The 20,778-nt window shown below is 39.7% G+C and overlaps 1 protein-coding gene across 1 annotated transcript; it reads right to left on the bottom strand.

Annotated features, from left to right (window-relative positions):
* Positions 1 to 426: 426 nt before the first annotated feature.
* Positions 427 to 19,200, bottom strand: zgc:136472 (uncharacterized protein LOC678514 homolog). Its single transcript, XM_022205469.2, has 11 exons — positions 18,956 to 19,200; positions 18,656 to 18,856; positions 17,800 to 17,924; positions 17,583 to 17,720; positions 16,859 to 16,966; positions 16,229 to 16,354; positions 9,463 to 9,660; positions 7,105 to 7,225; positions 4,644 to 4,825; positions 3,182 to 3,271; positions 427 to 3,091 (listed from the first exon to the last, which is right to left on the bottom strand). Exons 1-11 carry the CDS (start codon positions 19,128 to 19,130, stop codon positions 3,008 to 3,010), a joined length of 1,548 nt encoding a protein of 515 aa, XP_022061161.2. The 5' UTR covers positions 19,131 to 19,200; the 3' UTR covers positions 427 to 3,007.
* Between the last annotated feature and the right edge of the window lie 1,578 nt (positions 19,201 to 20,778).

The following is a 20,778-nucleotide window of genomic DNA, read 5'->3' as shown; positions in this document are numbered from 1 at the left end:
TTTCGACCACTGTTTGTATTTTTTCTCAGCTTTATTGTCAGTTCTTCAACATGTATGACATACCAAGAATCGAAATTATATTACTCTCTCTTCGTGCAACACTAGACCTTAAATAAACACTTAGAAGGTTCCTTTTTTTCACTTAGAAGGTTCTGAGATAAAAGAAATAATAAAAAATTTAGAAATGTAATGTACAAAGTAAGATATAAAAGGCAAAAAGTACATAAATTAAGAACTACAGAGCAAAAAACAGGTAAACTAAGAACAAGGAAACAAACAGAACTAGAACCAAGCAGCAACTAAGAAGTAAGAACAGCAGAACTGAGTGAAATGTAAACACAACCATGAGATAAAGTGGCAGATTTAGTGCAGTAAGGTCAGACAGCATATTCAGAAAGCATAACTGAAGCATAACTGAAGTCTAAATGAATTTTAAATATTATTTCAATCTTTATTTTAACCAGAACTGTGAAACATGAGCACATTTCTCTGGCAGCCATCTTGGATTTGTTGTTGTGCTTCTGTTGTACTTCTGTGGCTGTTGCTAGGCAACATCATCCCAGGTCACACTGTGTGATGTCATATCTGAAAGTCCAGACTGTAGAAGAATCTCTGTGTGAAACTCTGAGTGCATCTGTCTGGAAACGGCAGGTTTCAGGTTTGACACGCCGTCCTGAAGATCAGCAGTAGTTAGGAGACTTTTCAGAATAAGCTGAGGCCCCATCCACACGAAGACGAAACGCTGAACAGTTTCAAAAACGATCGCCGTAAACATGAAGGCGTCTCAGAAAATGTTTCCGTCTACACGAATGCACTCGATACGCATGGAAACGCTGTAAAACACATGCCAGACCTCTAGGGGCGCTGTAACGATATGACAGAAACACGCGCAAACAGAAGAAAAAAACTGGGGGCATGCCCACTTGCAGCAAAAGTTGTAAACAGAGAGCTTCATCAGCACATTTGCTACACTGTTTCATTGTTGTTGTCGTGGCCGCGTGTGGCGCATGCATGTCAATGAAGATACGAAACTATAACACAAGCTTTTCTGAAAAGCAGCGGATCGCCCGTACACACGGAGCTGCGTAAACGGCCTTTCAAAATCTTTCCACTCTGGAACCCGTTTTCAAAAATGATCGTTTACAGACCCCCAAAACACCGTCTTCGTGTGGATGATACGTGAGACCAGAGAGCTGTTGAACGTTTACTCAGAGGTCAGACAAATACACTTTGTGGCTTCTGCTTAATTCCAAAAAACAAATAGATATTTCATGATAAAACTAAATTTGTTACATCGAACAGAAGATGAGACAAACACTGGAGTCAATGTTGTTACTGACTTCTATTGACAAATCTCAGACTGTGATCAGGTCAGATATATTGTAGACACACTGGCCTTTAAAGGGTTAAAATCCTGAAAATAATTGAAAGTGTGGTTTTTAGAATCAGGACTGATGTTGGTGAAAACAATAAGTTCTTTGAAAGAAGAACAAACACAGATATATAATACGTTCATGGCATTTTTGTCTTGAAGATCTTTAAGATAAAACAATCATGCGTCAGAACTAATGTTGCTGCTGATCACTGACAAATCCCTGTGATGATGGATTCTGTCATTTTCAGGATTTTACATTTTTAAATGTTGCTGTTGTTTTTAAGAAAAAGGACCATTTTCCTATTAATATTTTTTGTAACTTTTTTCTAGGTTATCCTAATGATCAACATTTTTTCAGACGCATGATTGATTATGTAACATAAGACTTTTTTTTTTTACAGCTCTGTCTATATATGTCTGTCTGTCTCCATTTTTTATATCTAAAGTGTCAAAAACAAACTAACAAAACAAGCATTTTAATAAGACAAAGTTACAGGTTTTTACTTGACGTCGGACATGTAAATTAACAAACTCTCAGTATCAATTTGTTCACATTTGTGTATTTCATTAACACTAAATCTAAAAAAAATCTGTAAAATAAAAAACACTGATATGAGGTCAAAGCCACTAAACAAAAACAGAGACTCCCTTTCTCAGACCAGTGACTGCATCTTCAGCTCATCTTTAGCAGTTTGACATCCACAGTTTAATGGTGCATGACTTTATCAAAGGTAGAGCAGAAATTCAACTGTATTCAAATTAGAAACTGCTTGAAAAAAATCCCTCTGTTATTTGTTTTTTTAGTAAAGTAGAAACAAATGGCCCCATTTTCCTCAAAGTTGGAAGGCCATTGGGGATTGTGGTGAATGCTGTGAAGGTGAAGGGTGAGAAACTTGTTTGTCTAACCTGAAGCTTGCAGGCCTTGATCAGTCGAGATGGGGAATGGTTTCTGTTAGCTCATAAAACATTCCACAGAGGATTCAGAATGACTGAAACACGGTCATTCTTCTGTCCAGGGCTAAACATGTGCCTTTGTCGATGCAGAACTGCGCAGGGTTGAGGGAGACACTTTGAACTGTCAATAATGAAGGTACAACTAACTTAAGACTGGAAATAGCTTTGTTGTGTAACTCATTCACCTGCAGAGAGGCAGTGTTCCTGATGTTCAAAAAGGGATAGAATCTAATAAAATACTACATGCTATGTTTATACACCCATCAGTTGATTGTGTTGAATTTATAAGACATCAGAACGTTTTTCAAACAACAGTCAACAGTATGTAATTGGGGGAAAATGTGTCTGTTTATATGCAAACTAAATTTTTGAGACTTTTTCTCCATCAGGTCAAGTTAGATCAATGACATTTTGTGTGCAGGAATCTGTTACATTTTCCTGAACAGATGAAATTTGAAGTCTTTGGGATCTTGGTTAAAATTAAAGGTGTGAACGTGTGTTTTCACATCGTTTCCTCAACAACATTTGAAATAGACTAGAACAGAAGTAAATTAAGCACCATTCATAAGTTGTTCGTCCAGACTTTTCATATATTTGTGGTATGAATAAAAAAATTTTTTTCAGATGATTAATCATAATTTACACTCTCACACACACTGTACTGTCTTTGTTCTCGTATTAAAGCTCATCTTTAGTTTTGTTGGATCTTTTTGCCTCTTCAGCTTCGAAAGCCTCTGTGTACTTCCTCCTGTCTTCATCCTCCTGGAGACACAAAGGACAGAAGTTTATTTTTAACCGAGAAAAAAGGTGACTCTTAAACACACACATAGGATGATGAGCACGATGATTTACCTTAACTCTGTAGTTTCTGGCTTTCTCCATCTCCTTTTCTACAAACTTAACCAGATCGTCCACCTTCCTTTTTCCAGTGTAAACCACCACCTGACAGAAACACACATCACACACTCAGCAATATTATCTCACTGTAATAGAACTGTACAACAAAAACAGTAATGACAATAATTAGAATAATAATAAATAATACTATGATAAATCTTAAATCATCTCTATAGGGCCTTGTGAATATAAAGAATTATTTCTTTATTCTTCTGCTTGTTCAATAAAACAATAGTAATTTGTAGTTTGAGTGAACAAGATCAACAATACAACCATATTCCCATTAATTTGTAAAGTGGATGGTTATTAACACTCACACTAGTCCATATTATACTACACATATATATGTATATATGTATAAGTATAAAGTACATTATACTATATAAATATTTAGTATAATATTGACTGTATAGTATATATAATCTTTGATATATACATATAGTATAATATGGACTATACTAGCAGTCAAAAGCTTGGACACACCTTCTCATTCAGTGGTTTTTATATAATTATTTTATACATTGTAGACTAATACTGAAGACATCAAAACTATAAAAGAATACATATGGAATTATGCTGTAAACACAAAGGTGTTAATCTTCAGTGTGAATCAACAATGTAGAAAATAATACAAATAAATAAAAAGCATTGAATGAGAAGGTGCGTCCAAACTTTTGACTGGTAGTGTATATGCTATATAGTATATACAACCTTCGATACATATAGAAAGCAAATCTCGTTCCAAAATCGCGTGATAGCTCGCGAAATTTGCTTTCTAGCATCCTGAGATTTGGATACAGACCACAACAAATAGCGATCGCCAAGTAATGTGGAGGTTTTTGTTCACTTCTCATCTCTAGTATGTTGTGGGACACTCGTTGAGACTATCCGAGCCGGTCAGTGTGGGGAAAAAGCACGTTAGGGCAGACTTTGACGCGGGGGGGGCAAGTTGCCCCATAGTTTTCGCTAGCTGAGCTGCTAAGCTGCCTGCCTGCCTAAATACTGGAGCTATGTCGAAAATTCATTTCTCCATCACTCATGTATGAAATGACATATGAAAACAGATCCCAGGTTGAAAAAAAACGAAGTTCCCCTTTAATATAGACTATATACTATACAGTATTTTATATAGTATAGAGTCCATATAATGCTATATACAGAGATATACACTACCAGTCAAAAGTTTGGACACACTTTCTCATTCAAATTAACTTTTGATTGGTGGTGTATATAGTACATATGAGGTATAATAGAGTCTGTGTAGTATATAGTACATAGTCCTTATTATGCTATATACACAGATAAGCTCTTCAATATGAAAACAAAATCTGCAAAACTTTTGTAAACATCACAGAAATTCTAAAAAATATGAAAAACAGCACATATAAGATCTCTACAGCTCACTGAAGCTTCGCACCCTTTCAGCGTACAGAGCAGGAAACAGGCAGAGCGACGGGTACGCTCCCTGCGTCGACAGGTTGATGTCGTTGGCTGATGCGTCGATGCGAGCGATGACCACTTCCTGTTGCTGTTTGAAGGACTCGGCGAGTTCCTCCCACAGTGGAAATAGAGCGCGAGACTCCCGACTGTAGGGCAGATCTGGAATGAACACATACACATATACACAGATTTAGAGATGTTTTTACTTTTGCACAGTTTGCTGAACAATTCAGCAGTAAAAAAATAAAAGGTTATAATACAACTAATGTCTGCAGTATATATTTCTTAGATGCAAAACAAGTTGCTGATTAACCAGAACTAAGATCTGCATGATGTAAATGCAGTGTTAAAGGTCCCATATTATGCTATTTTTCAGTCACGTCATATAGGTCTCAGAAGCCCAAAAAACATAGTATTTAAGTTTGTTCGCCCCAAAATCATCCTTTGTTCGGAGTTTCAGCGGTCGAAAAAGTCACTCTCACCAGCCCTGCTGAGAACAGGCTGTTTCTGGCATAGATATATACAAACACTAGATGGCTCATGAGCGCTGTCAGCCTATGGGGAGCGACGTCGCCACATGGCAGCCATCTTGGGACAGGGCTGCTCGATCACTCATAACATTAAAGTCAATGGAGCATGGATTTTAAAATCACTGTAGATTGCTCAATTTTCAACCGATTTTAGAACAGCTTGGTTTGTTATAAACGTCAGAGATGTACTTCTTTTACTGCTTACATAAGAATAATTAAAACCATTGAATTCATATAATAATGAACACAGATATAATCTTTTTTCAGCATAAATGGATGTAAATGTAATTTTATTATTTAGCATTGCACTTCTTTATTACTATCAGCTTTCTAATGCACAGATAAAAACAAAGCTCAACCAAAATCAATGCACAACAAACAGAGATGTCTTTTCTTTTCATGAACCTGGTGCCTACATTACCCACAACGCATTTCGGCTGCAGGCTAACTAATCCAGGCATAGATGTATACAAACAATAAGTCTAAGGTCTCAATCAAAGTCTTTTAACAAGCAAATAAATACAACCACAACCACAAAGAATGTAATTTCGCCTAAAGATTCGGTTCTCAAAAAACGTTGGTATCAGGAAAACCTAATAATTGAAAATCAGATTGTGAGTAACACCATCTTCAATGTGAGTAGCCAGGCAGAAAAGACACACAACTATGCCGCATTTTTCAAAACGAAAAGCTGCGATTTCGGAATTGAGCCCAAATCATAGCCACGTTAATAAGGTTTGTAATAAAGTAAACCGTTTGTAAATCAATCAAGAATTGAGCGAGTTGTGAGTGTTAAAGTGAGGAAATCATCCACCTTACCATTGACTACAGTACAGTGCGCCAGAGCAGTCCCCTGTCCTAAGATGGCCGCCAAGTGACGACGCCGCCGACTCCGTCTTGAGACATCTAGTGTTTGTATATATCTATGGTTTCTGGGCCTGCTTCCAGGTATGCAAATGAATGCATCTGTCCCTCCCCCTCCCCTCTTTGGGAGAGGACGCGGCTTACAAGCTGTCACCGAGGGACTGAGCCGCCTCTTGGGAGCAAACCCAAGAGGAAAAGAGCTGGCCAGCGGAGAGTTTGCTCCCGTAATCCCCGACAGCTCCACCACACCAAGAACCCGCCGCCCCTTGACGAAACGGTGGGCCGCCACAGGCGGCGAAGCCGACGCCGCAGCAGCCGCTAGCAGGAGAGATGTTCCGGCAGCCAGCCGCCGGCCACCACCAGCCCAGAGCGGGGAGCCGCCCGGCGCCGCTGCCGCCGCTCTCCAGACAGCTGCTACCAGTGCCATGAGCCTGGTCACTTCGCACGAGACTGCCCAGCGCCCGCACGGAGAAGCTGAGCTCCGGGAAACGAGAGAAGAGTGGCGCTGTGAGGGAACCGCCACTCCAGAACCCCCTCCCTCACCCAGGACAATGCACGCTGGTAGAACAGTGCGGCCATGCGGGGCGGGGCGGGGGGCGGGCGGTACAGTCTGGGGGAGGAGTTAAATCTGCTTATTTCGTCATAAGCGGACCCAACTCAAACTCAGCCGTTTGAGCAGGCATATTCACAAAATGTGGTGTAGCAAGGCAGGGAGGAAACAGACAGTTTTCAAATTCGAACCTCATAATGAGCTACTGCAACACACACTACTATAAGAAAACTTTCACAAAGTGAGATTTGCATAATATGTCCCCTTTAAGCATCAGAACATTTGCTACTGTTGTTTGATAACTAATAAAAGCATCTTCTACACAATCTATTTGTATCACATGTAAGTATTTTGATTGAAAATATGTGCAGGAAAACCTAGAAACAGTAAAGCTGTGGGCTTTAACTAAAACAGTGAGCTAAAAGGCACCACAGTAGTCAATATCACACGAATCACACCCTCGCTTAATGTAAAAATGAAGCGTGTTTACATACAGAACATGACAAAAACAGTCTTGTTGGGGTGAAAGGCAACTTTCTCCAGATTCATTCCCACCAGCTCCTTCACCGGCTTCTCGTCCCACCCTTCAGGAATCGGCTCACTCTGCATCTTTGGCTGCAAACACATTATAATAATATTATTATTATTATTATTATTATTATTAATATTAACAACCTTTTTTTAAGCAGGAAAATGTCATTGAAATTTAGAAACTCTTTATCAAAGAAGTCCAGGCCAAGATAGGCAGCAGCAAATACAAAACACAATTACCAAATTGCACAATTAAAACACTAGTTTAAAAAAAACTAATAAAAATATTACATTCATAAGCAAATTACGAAAAAAAAATGTATGTAGTCGGCATCAAGAACTCACAGTTTGGATTTAAAAGTGCTCAGTGAGATTAACTCAGTTTCCAGTCTTTCTGCAACATCTTCCATATGGAATAAATTTCCTATCATAATTCAAGAGGTCCATAGAAAACAGGATGATGGTTGTGGATAAAGGGCTTAAAAAGGGTCTAAAATCTAGACCACAAAATACTGCAGATATTATAAAACTCAGTTTGGAGTTGGGTAAAAAGGCTTTTGTTTACGCTGCACCTTTAGCATGGAAGTATGGAATAAATTTCCTATCATAATTCAAGAGCATTTTAAATTGATTTGAGGGCAGCATTTATCGATTTCATTCTCAGATTTCGTGATATTGTCTCTCAGAACTCTGCTCTCGTGCTCAAATTTGCTCTGCGCGTGCTCAAACTGTATCCTCACACTCGGTTACGATGCTGCTCGCGCAGATTTCTTGCGCTCAAACTCAAACTCTTCCTCTTGCTCTCACGGAACTTCTGTTCACAGATCTCTGCTCTGCTCTCGGATTTTTTGTGTATCAACGCTGTCAACCAATAGAAGGCCGGCGAGCTTTGACCAATCACATTATCCCTGTTTGTGTATGGGTGCATTCGCTGTTTTCCGAGGAGCGTCGCATATGGGCGGGCACTCTTTCAACAGGTTTTAGCCACTCCCTACCTCCGGGACTGTAATAAATGTGATTTCTTTATTTTTTGACCACTGTTGGAAAAACAGCGAATGCACCCGTATACAAACAGGGATAATGTGATTGGTCAAAGCTCGCCGGCCTTCTATTGGTTGACAGCGTTTATACACAAAAAATCCGAGAGCAGAGCAGAGACTGTGTATATATAGTGGACGTAGCATCTGGCTCCAGAATTGAAGCCCACCCGGAAGTGTCAAAAACTTGCAATATCACGCCGTCTGCTTGGGTTGGCTCCAAAAAGCTTTTGCTCCATAGACCCCAATTAATTTTTGGAAAAAATAAAATTTGATAGACTGATTTTCTACAGCTCAGGATTTTTTCCCCGTTAGTTTTCATGGTCAAAATGAGAGATCAGGTGGCCGATCTTAAAATAAATCAATACTGAATTTTAAATAAATCGTTAAAGTTGGTGGAGCCAGGGGACGTGGCTACACTTGATAGACAGCAACAGAAGCCTCTGCGGTAAAATGTGGGCGGGATAAGAGAGTCCTCAGCCAATCCTGCCCCTCGTTGCTCTCCGGTCCAGTCTGTTTGATGACACTTTTTACGTCACTGGCTCCAAAAAATCCAAAACGGCGACCAGGAAGTAGCAAAATCCGGGCTTCATTTTCTCGGCGTTGAAACCAACGGGTGACGTCACGGTTAGTTTACGCCTGGAGCAGAGCAGAGATCCGTGAGCAGAAGTTTCCGTGAGAGCAAGAGGAAGAGTTTGAGTTTGAACGCAGAAAATCTGCGCGAGTAGCATCGTAACCGAGTGCGAGGACACAGTTTGAGCACGCGCAGAGCAAATTTGAGCGCGAGAGCAGAGTTCTGAGAGACAATATCACGAAATCTGAGAATGAAATCGATAAATGCTGCCCTCAAATCAATTTAAAATGCTCTTGAATTATGATAGGAAATTTATTCCATAGTTTTCTAGACTGAACATTCATACCAGGTAAAATAGAGGGCATAGAAGCAGAGTGGTCTAAGCCACAAAAAATTGGAGTTGAGTTTTATATAAATCTGTAATATTTTGAGTTGAGTTGAATTTTATGATCTACATTTAGTAGCAAAGTGGCGTAACTCACAACCCTACTACAGTGTTACAGTGGCGTTTGGAATGTTAGACCATTCTTGAAAACTCAAAACTTTGAACCCATTTTTCTCAAAAACTACAAAAAGTGGGTTAGACTACTCTGCTTTGAAACTATTCAAATGATCTTGTGAATGAAGAGAGAGAAAGATCCAAAAGGACCAAATGTAGGTTAAACAGAGGCAATAACCGCATCAAGTCAGTAGGTGTGAGTGTGAGTTACCTTAGCTTTTCCCTCCAGGTAGGACTGGCAGAACTCTGTAATGATGCCTACATTGAGGGTGTCAGACGGCAGATGGTAGGTCACATGGTCTGTCAGGTTGACCAGTCGGATGAGAGGAGCCTCAAAGTCGCGAACCCGGAAGTATTCCATCATCCTGCCGTTACGAGGCTCATCCACGTTCACGTACACGAACAAAATCTGCACACGGACACACAAACATCTGCAGAAGCCTGGCAATAAGATCTAGCATAGACTTCTGGGAGTGAAGCATTTGTGACAATTGTTACACTTTGACAAACTTTTAAAGCAGTGGCGTCATTAGGCCCATTTTAGGGGGCTTAAATAATTTTATGTTCTTTAAATTTTTTTTTTTTACAAAAAAGTGCCCAAAAATTCAATATAATGTGGCCAGAATATGAGTTTAAATAAAAAATCACATAACCTGTCATTATTAACTTAATATGACCATAAATCTTAGTTCCCTTCAATTCATGGTGGAAGGTAGAGAGGCCGAGTCAGTGCGTTGTTATCCAGTCCATTCTACTTGTTCATATAGAGCACGCCCACATTACTGGAAATCCAGTCCGCGTTTTCCCTGCAACCTAGGTTGTATTGGGTATCTGCAGCATGTGTTTACCGGGAGGAGCACACAGAACCGACTAGAGCAGTGTGAGAAGAAGAACGTGAAAAAGAATGGATATACGAAATGTTTTCAGGAGAGTAAGTATTCATCACTGCTGATAGTAGCAATAAGTTAGCTCCAGCCCTCCAGCTAACAGCAGAAAATCCCATGTAATTTAATGAACCAAAATGTTTCCTGTTTGACAAATAAAAACCTGGCTTGTTCACTCTGTAGAAGAGAGTCCCTGTACAGGAGGCAGCGTGAGATGCTGCTGTATCTCTGTGCACGTCTTACCTTGTTGTTTTGTGGTCAGAAGTTACATTTCAGCTCTAAAAGAACGCTGCTACTTAGCTAGCTAGTTAATCTGAAATGCACTGTGAAGTTCTGGTTGTTCATAGAGTTGGGTGTGCACTCTTTTTTTTTTTTTTTAACCATATGCTATCTTTTATGGAGTTAGAACAGTCTCATAATTCACAAATGCACACAGAAGAATTCACACATGTGAACTGGGATTCACAAATGTAAACTGCAATCCACAAATAAATTAAGAAAGTTCACAAATGTATTTCTGCATTCACAAACTGCTTTTGTGTGTGAATCTTTTTTGAGACTGCTCTGCCGTCAGCTCGATCCACAAATGCGTTTTTTTTCAACACGGAAGTTTCTGTAGCCAATCAGATGTCTCCCTCCTTTCAACCAATCACAAAATCTCACGTTGGGGTGGGTGTACTGTTCAGCCAATCATATGAACGCGTCCGCACAGCGTTATACTTGACCGTGTCACTGGGCTGAAGAGTGAAGCTGCCCGTCGGAGAGACCATGGCGTCTGATGGGGACAATAGACCCTTTATTTGTTTACAAACATTGTGACGTTTTTGTGGGCGGGGCTTATGCTGGAGGCAAAAGCTGAGAGTTTGCAGCGCAAACTCGAGCATTTTAACCCGTTAAGCTTCAGTTGTACCGCCGGCGGTACACTTACTAATTTGCATAGGAATTTAAAGAATGTCCGAAGACTGCAAACACGATTATATAAACATTATACGCCGATGGAAAGCTTAGATTCTCATGAATCCGCCGGTATAAACCACTTTCAGATGTGATTACCACAGCGGATAATATAAACACATTTGTCCGACAAAGAACGAATATCCATCCATCCTTTCTCTGTACACGGCTTTAACGTTACACAGCGCGACTCACATTTCCGGGTTCATTATTACACACAGATGAAAATATTCCACAAAAAACGGCCATAATCCAACCTTGGACATCCAGACGAAACAAGCCAGTAAACTATTTTGTCCAAAACATGTCTTGAAGTCGGTATATAATCCACGAATCGGTCGTTTTCAAGGAAATGCACCTCGCATGGCATCTCGCCCAAACAGTGGCATTAACCGTGGCACCGCAGCGGTGCCACAAAAAGTGTCCACTGTTCGCTGCCAGTGCCACAAATTGGACCTGCTGTCTCTCCAGAGATGATCAGCTGCAGTCAGTTCCAGCCATTTCAGTACAAAAAATCGCTAATATTCTATTTGTAAATAAAAAAAATATGACGAGAAATACAGGGAATATTGGACGCGCATCGTGAAGGTGCATTTCCTTGAAAACGACCGATTCGTGGATTATATACCGACTTCAAGACATGTTTTGGACAAAATAGTTTACTGGCTTGTGTCGTCTGGATGTCCAAGGTTTGATTATGGCCGTTTTTGTGGAATATTTTCATCTGTGGTGTAATAATGAACCTGGAAATGTGAGTCGCGCTGTGTACGTTAAAGCCGTGTACGTTAAAGCCGTGTACAGAGAAAGGATGGATGGATATTCGTTCTTGTCGGACAAATGTGTTTATATTATCCGCTGTGGAAATCACATCTGAAAGTGGTTATACCGGCGGATTCATGAGAATCTAAGCTTTCCATCGGCGTATAATGTTTATATAATCGTGTTTGCAGCCTTCGGACATTCTTTAAATCCTATGCAAATTAGTAAGTGTACCGCCGGCGGTACACTGAAGTTTAACGGGTAAAAATGCTCTGCAATGCAAACTCTCAGCTTTTGCCTCCAGCATAAGCCCCGCCCACAAAAAACGTTCACAATGTTTGTAAACAAATAAAGGGTCTATTGTCCCCATCAGACGCCATGGTCTCTCCGACGGGCAGCTTCACTCTTCAGCCCAGTGACACGGTCAATTATAACGCTGTGCGGACGCGTTCATATGATTGGCTGAACAGTACACCCACCCCAACGTGGGTGAGTTTTTGTGATTGGCTGAACAGTACACCCACTCCCACGTGAGTTTTTGTGATTGGCTGAAAGGAGGGAGACATCTGATTGGCTACAGAAACTTCCGTGTTGAAAAAAATGCATTTGTGGATCGAGCTGACGGCAGAGCAGTCTCAAAAAGATTCACACACAAAAGCAGTTTGTGAATGCAGAAATACATTTGTGAACTTTCTTAATTTATTTGTGGATTGCAGTTTACATTTGTGAATCCCAGTTCACATGTGTGATTCTTCTGTGTGCATTTGTGAATATGAGACTGTTCTAACTCCATAATCTTTGGGGTGACTTCCTTCTGGAGCATCAGCTCCAGCATCAGATGCACACAGTGAAACAGGAGCTGAGCTCATTCACGTATGATTATGTGAATAATGATAATAATAATAATAATAATAATAATAATAATAATCACTCCACCACCCCTGTTGACCTGTAGGAGTCAGGGCAGAGGAGCAGATAGAGGGGGAGGGGAGAAACCTCTACTGGAAAGGTGAGTATGAAGGATTCCACAGGATAGAGTCATTTGTGATGCTGACAGTCTTGGATTGTATGTAACTTGATATGAATATGAAATATGAAACATTTCAGTCCATCTGCACCATATAAGACTTATTTAACTTGAACTTTTATTTAGGAGAGTAATGATTGGAAAGTGGAGATAGCCAAGAGAGAGATATAAAAGCCAAATTAGCCTGGCCCAAATACACATCATAAATAAATAAGGTCACTATATTATACACCATTATGGGATAATACTAGCCTAGCCACGCTAGACAACCCATGGCAACGAATTTAATTCTCTGCCAGGGTGGGTCTAGTTACCCTCGGTAAGCCTCGAGGTTGGATGCTCCTAATACTGGCCGACGAATCACCATGAAGTGTAGAGTCAGAAGGCGGGCGTAACTAAGTGACGACAGAGGCGCGACGATTCTGACAGAAACAACCGGAAACAACTAGCCTAGCCGCGCTAGACAACCCACGGCAACGAATTTAATTCTCTGCCAGGGTTGAAAAACAAAAACGACAACAGTCGTTGAGCCCCATTAGCACTGACTCTGAATAATCTTTCTGTTAACATGTCTGTAATATACTTGAGCTTCATCCATTGACTGTATAAATAAGGCTTCACCGAACTACCGCATCCTCTGATTTCCGGCGCTCTAGGAACTACGTCAGCCTATTCGTTGCGCTGATTGGTTGTATACCTACCCAATTGCTGCAGAGTGATTTGAAAGACAACCTTTTAGCCCGCCTCCCTCCCTGTCGAGAGTTCCTAGACCTTTGTGTCTTCAGAGTTGGGTCTAGCGCGGCTAGGCTAGGATAATACTATAATCTTAGTTAATTTATGCTGCTAGAGAATACATTGGACTTCATGACAGTTATCTGGTTCATGTGATAGCTCTTGCAATAGTTGAAAGAAAAGGAGAAAAACATAAACCAGGTCAAAATATCAGGATTTCACTGTTACCACAGCTACCACTGTACATAAAAATCTTTGCTGCCCATCACCATCAAAATAAACTATAGAGGGTATGAATATGATGTAAAAACATGTCTGTTAACATTGCACCATTCCATCAGCAGCAAAACCAGTGAGATTTCTTAAGTTTTTGTTGAAGGTTCAATTAAATTGTGGCAATTTAAATGTAAACAGAAAATGAAACGTTCAGCATTGCTCATTAAGTGGCAAATTAATGGGAAAAAACTTTGCTTTTTTGGTTTTGCTGCTGTTCCCATGATGGAACGCTAACTGGCATCTTTTGCTAATTTTGGACCTAATATGACTACCTTCTATGATGCTCTGTTTTCACTGGTTGGACTGAACTAAGACCAGGAACAGTCTAGCTCTAGAGGGAAAACTCTCCTCTCTTGTGACTATTAAAATGGCTGGTTTGTAGCCATGCCATAAATGGGAACCCACACCAGAGAGATCATCAAGGCTTCAAAAATGGCCACCAGGGAGGACAACATGGCTCACAAGAATTAATTTTTCCCTGTTCTTTTCCTGTTCCTGTTTACAGTTGTGCCATTTATTCTGAGTTTACAGTCTTTCTTATTTATTTTGGGCCTAGTTAAGTATTCATTCATTTAGTCCTGGGTTTAGTCCATGTCACCCTGCTCCTGTGAGGTCCAGTCAGACCTGGTTTAGTCCTGATTTTAGTTCACGCCCTGCTGCTGTGGGACGGAGTTTAGTGTCTGATTGTAATTCTATTCAGTGAATGGATAATTTAAGTTATGAAGATGTTTTGTTTTTGCTTAAGCACTTTTTATTGTTTAGTTGGCTGATATGGTCAACTTGAATCTGTTGAGTGTGTGCATTAGAATCCTCCAAGACAATGTTACAAGTGGTTGCTGGAGTTATTTCAATTATGCATATATCTATGGAAAATACTGAAATGTGTTGTGCTCATCCAGCCACAGAACTTTCATCCATATTTTACATGAAGAGCAATTTTCAATACTGCCTGCCATTGCTCTGTTTTTCAGTTTTTTTTAATCTCAATATTTTTTTTACTATAACTTAGTGTTATCTCTATAATAAGATTTTAACAAAATGCTCTTAAAATACACTAGAATGCAGGAAATAGGATCAATAACTTTCAAAATTTTTTGGAGGAGGGCCACCAGGCCCCCCCTCAGCATCCTGCATAAACCAAATCTCACTCTAAGGTCTGGTCACAAGTTGGCAGCCCTGAATTATTGTGTTGTGAGCAAAAGTCATGACCACTGTGGCCTAAAACATTTACACAGTAAAGTATCTCTGAATAAATCTAAATTGGTCCAAAAAGTGGAAAAGCAATTTCTCATGGGGGCTAAGCCTATCCTGTCCTTAAAACCTAGTGACGTCTCTGTTTTAAAGTAATGTTTGATGGCTACTATTTAATTTTAGGGTTTTACTACAAAATGTAAGAACACAGCAAACCAGGGGTGTCAAACTCATTTTGGTTCAGGGGCCACATTCAGCCCAATTTGATCTCAAGTGGGCCAGACCAGTAAAATCAGAGCATAATAACCTATAAATAACCACAACTCCAAATATTTCCGTCTGTTTTAGTGCAAAAAAATTGCATTATGAAAATTTTCACATTTAATGAACTACCTTTTTTTACAAAACATAATGAACAACCTGAAATTTCTCGAAAGAAATAAGTGCAATTTCGACTGAACTATGCTTCAGTTTATCATTTGTGCATTACAACTTACAGATCACAGTGTATCTAAAAGGCTTAAAGCATTCAGTCACAGGTATCTGGAACTGAACAATATAGTACTTTATGATTAAAACAACTAGATATTATTTAAAATTTACAGCTAATTTTTATGCTTTGCAAAGTCATCCCAAGTGCCAGATTGGACATTCTGGCAGGCTGGTTTTGGCCCCTGGGCTGTATGTCTGACACTCCTGCTTAAAACAATATTGTCAGAGGTTGTAGTGTTATTACAAGAAGAAGCCTGTCTCATCTGTTCTACAAAAATGTTTTAAGTCAGGCTGAAATAGTGATAATTTCTCCGTATCCACTGTTGATGCTATCAAAGATTAGAAGAAATCACTAAAAATACCACATTATTAAACAGTTAATTAGTGTGATTTTTTAAATTCTGTTTCCATTATCAAAGGTTAAAATGGGGGTTTAAATATATGTAATGTAATCTAAATGTTTTATGGGTTCATTCCTCTACCTCCTCTGGAAATGGATTGTGTCATGTTCAGCTGTCACTGTTTTTCTACGTTTGCATTCTTGGGACCTTCATAATGTCTGAGCTTAACTGAACAGTTTCAGGTTATACTTAGATTTAAGGTAACAGTCAGGGTTTTGTCCTCACAAAAGAAAAAAGTACAGACGTGTGTGTGTTGTGCACCTTCAGCCTGAAAGTCTCTGCAGCGCTGTTGAAAGCAGAGAAAATCTCTTCAAAGTCTTCTGAGCTTTTGTTGACAAAGAGAAGTGCATGGTTTAATACAGGCGAGGATAAGATCCGAGTGGCTGTCTGCAAAAAGAACAGAGAGAAAATATATTTGCTGAAATTTTAGTGCAAGATAAGTTCAGCAAATGCCCCAAAACACAGTGTACTTTCAGGGGAGAGAGTTCTGTAGTTGCAGTGAAAGGAAGAAGTGAAGTGACATATGGAGTCTTGCATATTGTGAGGAGGTCAGGGTGGATGAAAAGTGCAATAAAACACTGGATTTGAACATTTTAGACTGATGTGTGTTTCCCATTTTAAACCAAAAGTCAAATTTTCTCAAAAGCATGAATGTTGGTGTATTAGACAAAATACTAGGAACTCTTTTGATACAATGTTATCAAACAAACATAAAGAATAACTTGTCTTGTAATGTTATCCAAAGCTTAAGGAAAGTAGAATTCAAGGCAGTTGGATTGCATTAGATTACAGTAATGGTTAAAGAATCTCAGATGAGTTAAACACAGATTTGTTTCCAGCTGTAATTGCAGCAGAGCAGTAACATGTGTAAGAAAATGCACCAGTCTCTACCTGTCCATTGTACTCGGTGACTGGATCCATCTGGAAGACGGTGATAAAGATGATCAGCTCCTCTTTAGACGTCTGAGGCGTCATTTTGTAAGCCTGAATGAGTTTAGACTGCAGCAGACACACCGACACACAGATAAGACTGCAAGAAACCACTGGTCTGCTTCATTCATTCATTCATTCATTCATTCATTCATTCATTCATTCATTCATTCATGTGGAATGATAGTTTATCAAGTCAAACCCCAAAGTCTATATTCTATCACTGCTTGCTTTATTAAAATTCTGAATGTCACTTCAACTTTTCCTTCAGTTCTGCATTTCTAATTATTTTGTCACAAGTATTCACTTTTGAGAAAATGTTCATACTTGTCTCATCTTCTTTCTTACAACAAATTTCTGATCTCATTTTCTCTCACCTTTCTCACCAGTAATGTCATATGTAATTACCCCTTTGGAATGTCATCAGTTTCCATCGTTATGCTGAAGACACACAGCTGGATCGCCATGTCTCCTGACTACCCCAGGTCAGTTGAAAGCCTTTTAAACTATATTTTAGACATTAAATCACTGATTGACTACTACAGCTATCCTGACTGAGAGACTGATAATAGATATAAATATTGTATGTTGTTTTCAGAAAGCTGTTTCATGAAATAGGGTCATGTTCTTAACATCTCTGTTGTATGTGTGTATTTGTGTATACTGTATGTTGGATGTAAAGTACCTTTCTGAGCAGCAGAACAACGTCATGCGTGAGACCATATTTGGTGATGACGTCATCATTCTGCGTCACGGCAAAGTTAATGTCAGGAAGGTCGATCGCTGCAGCGTAGAACATCTGGACGTACTCATGGTCCAGCTCCTACAGACACAAACCAACATGTGACTAAAGTCTAAACATTCAAAAAGACCAAGAGGAAAATCAAGCAGCTGATTTTCACCTCAAAGAATCCAACCACCGTCAGCTCCTCTGAAGCCTCTGATTGGCTGAAATCAGTGATGAGGTCAGCAGCAGATCCCACTCTCCTTTTCAGCCAGGCTAAGATGGAGGCGGAGTTCTGAGGATCTATATCACAATCCAGGAATTAATTTCAGTATCATACCCAAACCAAATAGTACTTAGTATCTCAAAATGACCCTTTAGCACTTGGGAAAATATCCTTATGATACGCGTCTACAGGGGCGTTTTTACACGCTGTTTCTCAACGTCACGTGCTTGATAGTCGTGTGATCATATGACTGCTGCTTTCCCTTCAGTCCTGTAAAAGCGTTGGCCCAACATGGCATCTTGGTAGCAAACTTTTTCTTTTATTATGAAATCACTTCATTAAAAAGTATTTCAGAAAACATGTGAGACAAGAAATAACCTGCTGAATCTGTCCTCATTTTAGTTCAACAACGACTAGTTTAGAGGTTTTATGAAAGCTTCGTGAGGTGTCGGACCCCGCTCAACGTGCCTCATTTACATAAAATTGAGGTCTACGTTGCTTAAGGCAAATTAGAGGTGAGCAGCTAGCTGGCAACACAACACTTGCAACGCTACCAAAATGCAGTGTAGGATGATTCACTTAGACAATGAATGGAAAACTTGTAAGCGGCTGTGGACACGTACCATCAGTTACATCTGCCACTAACAGAGAAAAACAACCTGTTTGGTCATTTAGGTTGAGAGGTTTTTCCTAAAGAAACTTTTCAGCTGTGTGGAACCAGCCATTGGAACCATTAGGAACTTAAAGGTTTTAATATGGTGATTAAAACTTAGATATTAATGTGAACTGAATGAACTCTGTCACTCACCAGGGCAGGTTACAGGGTTGTGTTTATCTCCTGACAGGTACAGTCTGATGGTGTGTTGGTCTGTAGCGCTGAGATCTTTAGCCAGTTCCTTCTCCTTAGTCACATCAACCGTTGCCAGTTTGACCTCTGACCCCTGAAGCTCTGCAGCGGCGCCTTCAAACGCCGCCGTCACCCGATAGCCCTGCACAGTTAGAGGAGCATCTGAGGAGAATAAAGGTTTAATGAACCATATAGAAACTCTGATTGTGCTGTTTTTTTGTACAGTCAAATCATCAAAATCAAGCCGAGTGTGTAGCTTACAGAAGTGCACCAGCAGCTGATCGTATTTCCTCAGTGCCCTGTTGAAGTTCCCCTTCTCTAGCTGTAAAACTCCATTCTTCTCAGGGAAAGATTCGTCTTGTTGACTTGCGTTTGCGGTGGCAAACACGCAGAGGCAGAAGGCTGTCACGCCCAGCAGCAGCACCGACCTCTTCATCACGCTTCAGCACAGAAACTGGACACTGGAACAAGCTCGACGGGAAGGTTCGGAGGGAGTGGCGAGAGGAAGGGCTGATATGTGTGGCAGGTAGCTGTGAACGCTATTGTTATCTGCCGAGCAACAGTCTGTAGCTGATTAACTTTCCTATCTGTGCCCTGCTGTATCTCTGCTATTGGCTGCTGTTCATATCACTAATATCTGAATACCCTTCAGACAACAGTGTTGGCCTCAGCAAGGTCAACATGGAAGAATTAAAGAAGCATTTACTGACTTATTTGTTTGTGTAAAATTCACCCATGTCAGAAAAAGTAAACTGCGGCACAGCGTTGTTATTGCAACCAAAATCATGTTTATTTCTCTATAAACATGTCAGAATAAAAAAAAATCTTATATAAACAAAGAAAGTTGAGTGTAATTTGCATAAATACTGAGCTTTTGTTACATTTTTAAAGGTCAGTCATTGCACTTTAGTACCGCCAAACCCTTTATCCACAACCATCACTCTGTTTTCTATACTGGACATTCATATCAGGCCAAATAGAGGGGGCTAGAATCAAAGTGGTCTAACCCACAAAAAATTTGAACTGAGTTTTATATATATATGTAATATTTTGTGGTCTAGATTTTAGTGGCAAAGTGGTCTAAACCACAACCCAAATATAGCATTAGTGGTGCTTGGAATGCGAGACTATTCTTGAAAACACAAAACGTTGAACCTTTTTTTCTCAAAAAATAAGAAAGAAGGTTAGACCACTCTGCTTCCAAACCTTTCAACTATCAAAATTATGAAGTCAACATCATAATAGGAAGACTTAAACATGTTGTAAAATATGATAATAGCCAAAAATGAGATTAAAAGAAAACTGCCTGTGCACAAAATATGAAGTGAGGGAACCTCAGCTTAACTGTCTCTGACTAAATCTAAGAAACTCTGCCAACCACAACTACTGAAGCTCACAAATTAGGTTTTACAAAAAGCCTTGTCATGTAAAATCAGGGTCTTAATACCAAGAATATGTCATATGGTTCAAACAGAAATTATGACGAGACCAGAAGCAAGAACAGTTCAGGCCAGCTTCAAAGTTGTAATGAGCTATCAGACGTATCAGGACAGCAACAACACCTCCCACTTGGTGATGTAAATGACAGAAACCACTAAAAAAACCATGAAAAGGATCCAGTGCTGGCAGCTACACCTAAATAAAAGCAAAGAGGCCACAAACTGTTGGGTTCTTTTGCTTAACAAGCAAGTGCTTCATGGTAGTAGCGTGATTTAAGTTGCTAATGAAGGCTGCATTTCTGATGTGAAATTGTAGATGTCATTGCAGTTGGAAAAATGGCAGATTTTCCTGTTTTTCACATTCTGACAGCATCAAGTGAAGCATGTTTGTGGTCAGACCTGCTGGATTCTTCAACAGCTGCCTGCAAAAAAAGTCTCCTCTAAGCTAATCGTCCTCATTTAGCTACAGATGTAAGACTGGTATCCCTTTCTGCTTCTACTCTGGGTAGGAACAAGTTTATTCACAGCTCCTTTGACATAAAAATACATTAAGAAGATGTAAACATAGATAATGTGGTTGTCATTGTAATCTTTTGGTTACAGTGTTATTTTACGTTTTATTGACATAAAGTCAAAGAACACTGA

Source organism: Acanthochromis polyacanthus, chromosome 3 (assembly GCF_021347895.1).
Source record: "Acanthochromis polyacanthus isolate Apoly-LR-REF ecotype Palm Island chromosome 3, KAUST_Apoly_ChrSc, whole genome shotgun sequence".
In the NCBI taxonomy this organism is placed as follows: Eukaryota; Metazoa; Chordata; class Actinopteri; family Pomacentridae; genus Acanthochromis; species Acanthochromis polyacanthus.
The sequence above is the reverse complement of the archived record's forward strand: the minus strand, read 5'-3'. Positions and strand labels throughout refer to the sequence as shown.